Source organism: Eurypyga helias, unplaced genomic scaffold (assembly GCF_000690775.1).
Source record: "Eurypyga helias isolate BGI_N326 unplaced genomic scaffold, ASM69077v1 scaffold29632, whole genome shotgun sequence".
Taxonomy (NCBI): Eukaryota; Metazoa; Chordata; class Aves; order Eurypygiformes; family Eurypygidae; genus Eurypyga; species Eurypyga helias.
This window is the reverse complement of record NW_010234541.1, coordinates 2,103-4,735: the sequence shown is the minus strand read 5'-3', so window position 1 is coordinate 4,735 and position 2,633 is coordinate 2,103. Positions and strand designations below refer to the sequence as shown.

Here is a 2,633-nt window from a genome sequence, read left to right as displayed (position 1 = left end):
CCTGAATTGGCGGTACATTTGTGTTTCACTGCGGCTAATTGCTTGCTATAGCTCGCACGCAGTCAGGGTATGGGCACAGAGGTAAAACGCATGTGGGATAATTCCCACCTGCAGCACAGCCCACTTTATCTCAGCCATCTGCCTGCCTCGCGGCTGTGCCAGAGGGACGGAGCCAACAGGCCTGGAAGGCGGCAAAGAGGGAAGAGAGCAGGGAGCGAAAGGTGGGAGGTGGATGAGGAGGAGCAGGAGACTGGCACACTCTGGGAAGGAGGGGAAGGGACAGGATGGATGAACACACCTGTGGGGAAGGAGGGGAAGGGATGGATGAACGCACCTGTGCAACTCAGAGTGAGTTTCTGTGGTGTCCAAAGTTGCCCATCGTCCTGGTGCTGCCCAGCCCCGCGCTGAGACCAGGCTGTGCTTGGAAGGGCTGTGGGAGTGACACTGGGGTCTCAGCAAGGCTGGGATGGCTGCCCTGTCAGCAGGGAACAGGGAACAGTGCCGGGCTGCCGCCTGGGCACGGTCACAGGGCAGGTCTTCACAGACGCTGGACCCAGCGAAAGGGTGATGTTGGGCATCGTGCTGTGCCCCGCGCAGGGATGGGCACCAATGGGCGTTACCTGGCTGCACGGTGCCAGAGGCACGGCCAAAACTTTGCTGCTCGTTCCACAGATCTACCAGGGCCCAGAGAGCAACACAGAGGTTTGCACTTTCCATCCTGGCGTTCCCGTCTTCCATGAAGGGTAAGAAACCACCCTTCACCAGGGAGCAAACCGACCCTGCTGCATCACAAGGTTGTGTGGCCTCAGCAGCACGGTCAGTGCAGTCCTGGGTGATACCCCTCGGGTGACAGGTGGGCAGGGGGCCTGCTGGCTCTCCGCCTCCCTCCTCCACCACCCCGAAGCCTGCTGTGCTCCCCTCTTCTGCTCCCACGGGCGCTCCCGGCTCAGGTCAGCCTGCTCTCCCCAGGATGAAGTACTGGAGCTGCTGTGGGGTCAAAACGACGGATTTCAGTGCCTTCCTGGAGCAGCCGGGCTGCAGCAGCGGGCAACACAACTGGACGGGGAAGGGGGTAAGGGGACTCTCGGCAGGGGCAACTCCTGTGAGCAAAGTTCCGTTATTGGCACCCAAAGAGTGCTCCTTCCCTTGCTTTGCATTCACACGAGTTTCTGCACTTAATTATCTTAATTTTCATAATTGCCAGCGCTGCACAGGGTTTGAATGTCTCATCTTCACCTCTCTGCTGTTTAAAACGCTGCTCCTGCATTCATAAAACATGTCAGCTCTCGCATGAAAGAGGGAGCTGAACGATGCAGGAGCTGGCCCCGGGCACGGTGTAGCTGCCGCACGGGGGCAGGCAGCTGAGCATGGGAAAAGCCCTACAAAAAAATACCCCAAATTTTTGACAGTTGGCTGCAGGTAGACTGGGTTTAATGAAGCTTTCCCTCTGCAACTGCTTCCCAGGAGGGACCTCATCTACATAGCGACATGGTGTTGTGGCAGGGCAATGGGGAGAAGATCCCAGTTCCCAATATCATGTGTGTGTAAGTTTGCCCAGGAAAACTCTTGGCTAAAACCAGGTTTGAGCTGGGAAAGTTCCACCACAGCACCCATGATATCCTAGAAAGTGCAGCATGTTCTTGTGAGCCCGCACTGCTCTAAGCAACCCCCCTGAGCCCAGTCTGTTCTTTATCCTGGAGCAGGAACACACAGTGGATGTGAAGGAGGCTGCAGGGAGTGAACAGCGATGTTGTGATGCAGATGCTTTGTGCTAATTGTCACCTGAGTTTGGGGCTGGGATTCCTCCTGGGGCATTTCTTTGGCTGGCAGTGCTGAGGGCTGTCTCCTGGTGATGCTCAGAAATGTCTGGGGGGAGGCCAAAACTGCCTGTGCCATGGACGAGGTGTGGGAGAAAGGTGAAACGTGGCTAGTTGGGGCTTATCTGTCTCCATAATATAGCGTGGTGGCATGTCCAGCAACAGCCCCTGCATTGCCTTCTAAACTGAGTTTCTTGACTGTGCCTATGAGCTTGGGCACAGCAGAGTGACTCGAATGAGAAGGGGATGTCTTTGGTCTTAACATCTCCTTCTGGGGCAACCCCAGGCACAGCCGAGCTGCCCCACGTTGCGTGGGACAGCCTAGCAGGAGCTGTCTACCTGCGCAGGAACCACCTCCCCTCCAAACCCTGCGCAGAAGGCAGGGTTTGATCTTGCTTGGCTGATGCCGACCTCAGCCGACGCTCTGTGAAGGAGATGTGCGAAGGAGCATCCTCTGGCACAGACATCCCCTCTCTTTGGGCTGGGCCTGGGCCCAGCGCTGTGCCATGACGGGTTCCTCTCCCCAGCAGGACAAGAAGGCAGTGTCGTGCCGGCAGGACTGGCACCAAACTGGCAACCAGGTGGTAGTCACGGTCTATGCCAAGAACCCCCTGCCCGCCCTCAGCAGTGTGAAAGCCAACCGCACCGTGGTGAGTGGGGCAGGCAGAGCTGGGCTGGGGACGCGTGGGTTCTGATGAGCCGACAGCCGGGAGCCGGCCGGGTGCCCGGTGTGCTTTGACGGCCCATTTGGTCTGTTGCTGCAGCTGGGGTTGGCGCTGCTGACCTGCCGCCCCCAAGCTCCGAGCCTGGCGGCTT

General features: G+C 58.3%; 1 protein-coding gene across 1 annotated transcript in view; it reads left to right on the top strand.

Moving 5' to 3' along the window:
- Positions 1-609: 609 nt before the first annotated feature.
- LOC104505770 (integrin beta-1-binding protein 2-like) overlaps positions 610-2,633 on the top strand; it is a 3,904-nt gene continuing 1,880 nt past the window's right edge. Inside the window, exons 1-3 of the mRNA XM_010146468.1 lie at positions 610-743; positions 970-1,072; positions 2,348-2,467. Of these exons, the coding sequence (XP_010144770.1) occupies positions 610-743; positions 970-1,072; positions 2,348-2,467 (357 nt within the window). The remainder of the gene's footprint in view (positions 744-969; positions 1,073-2,347; positions 2,468-2,633) is intronic.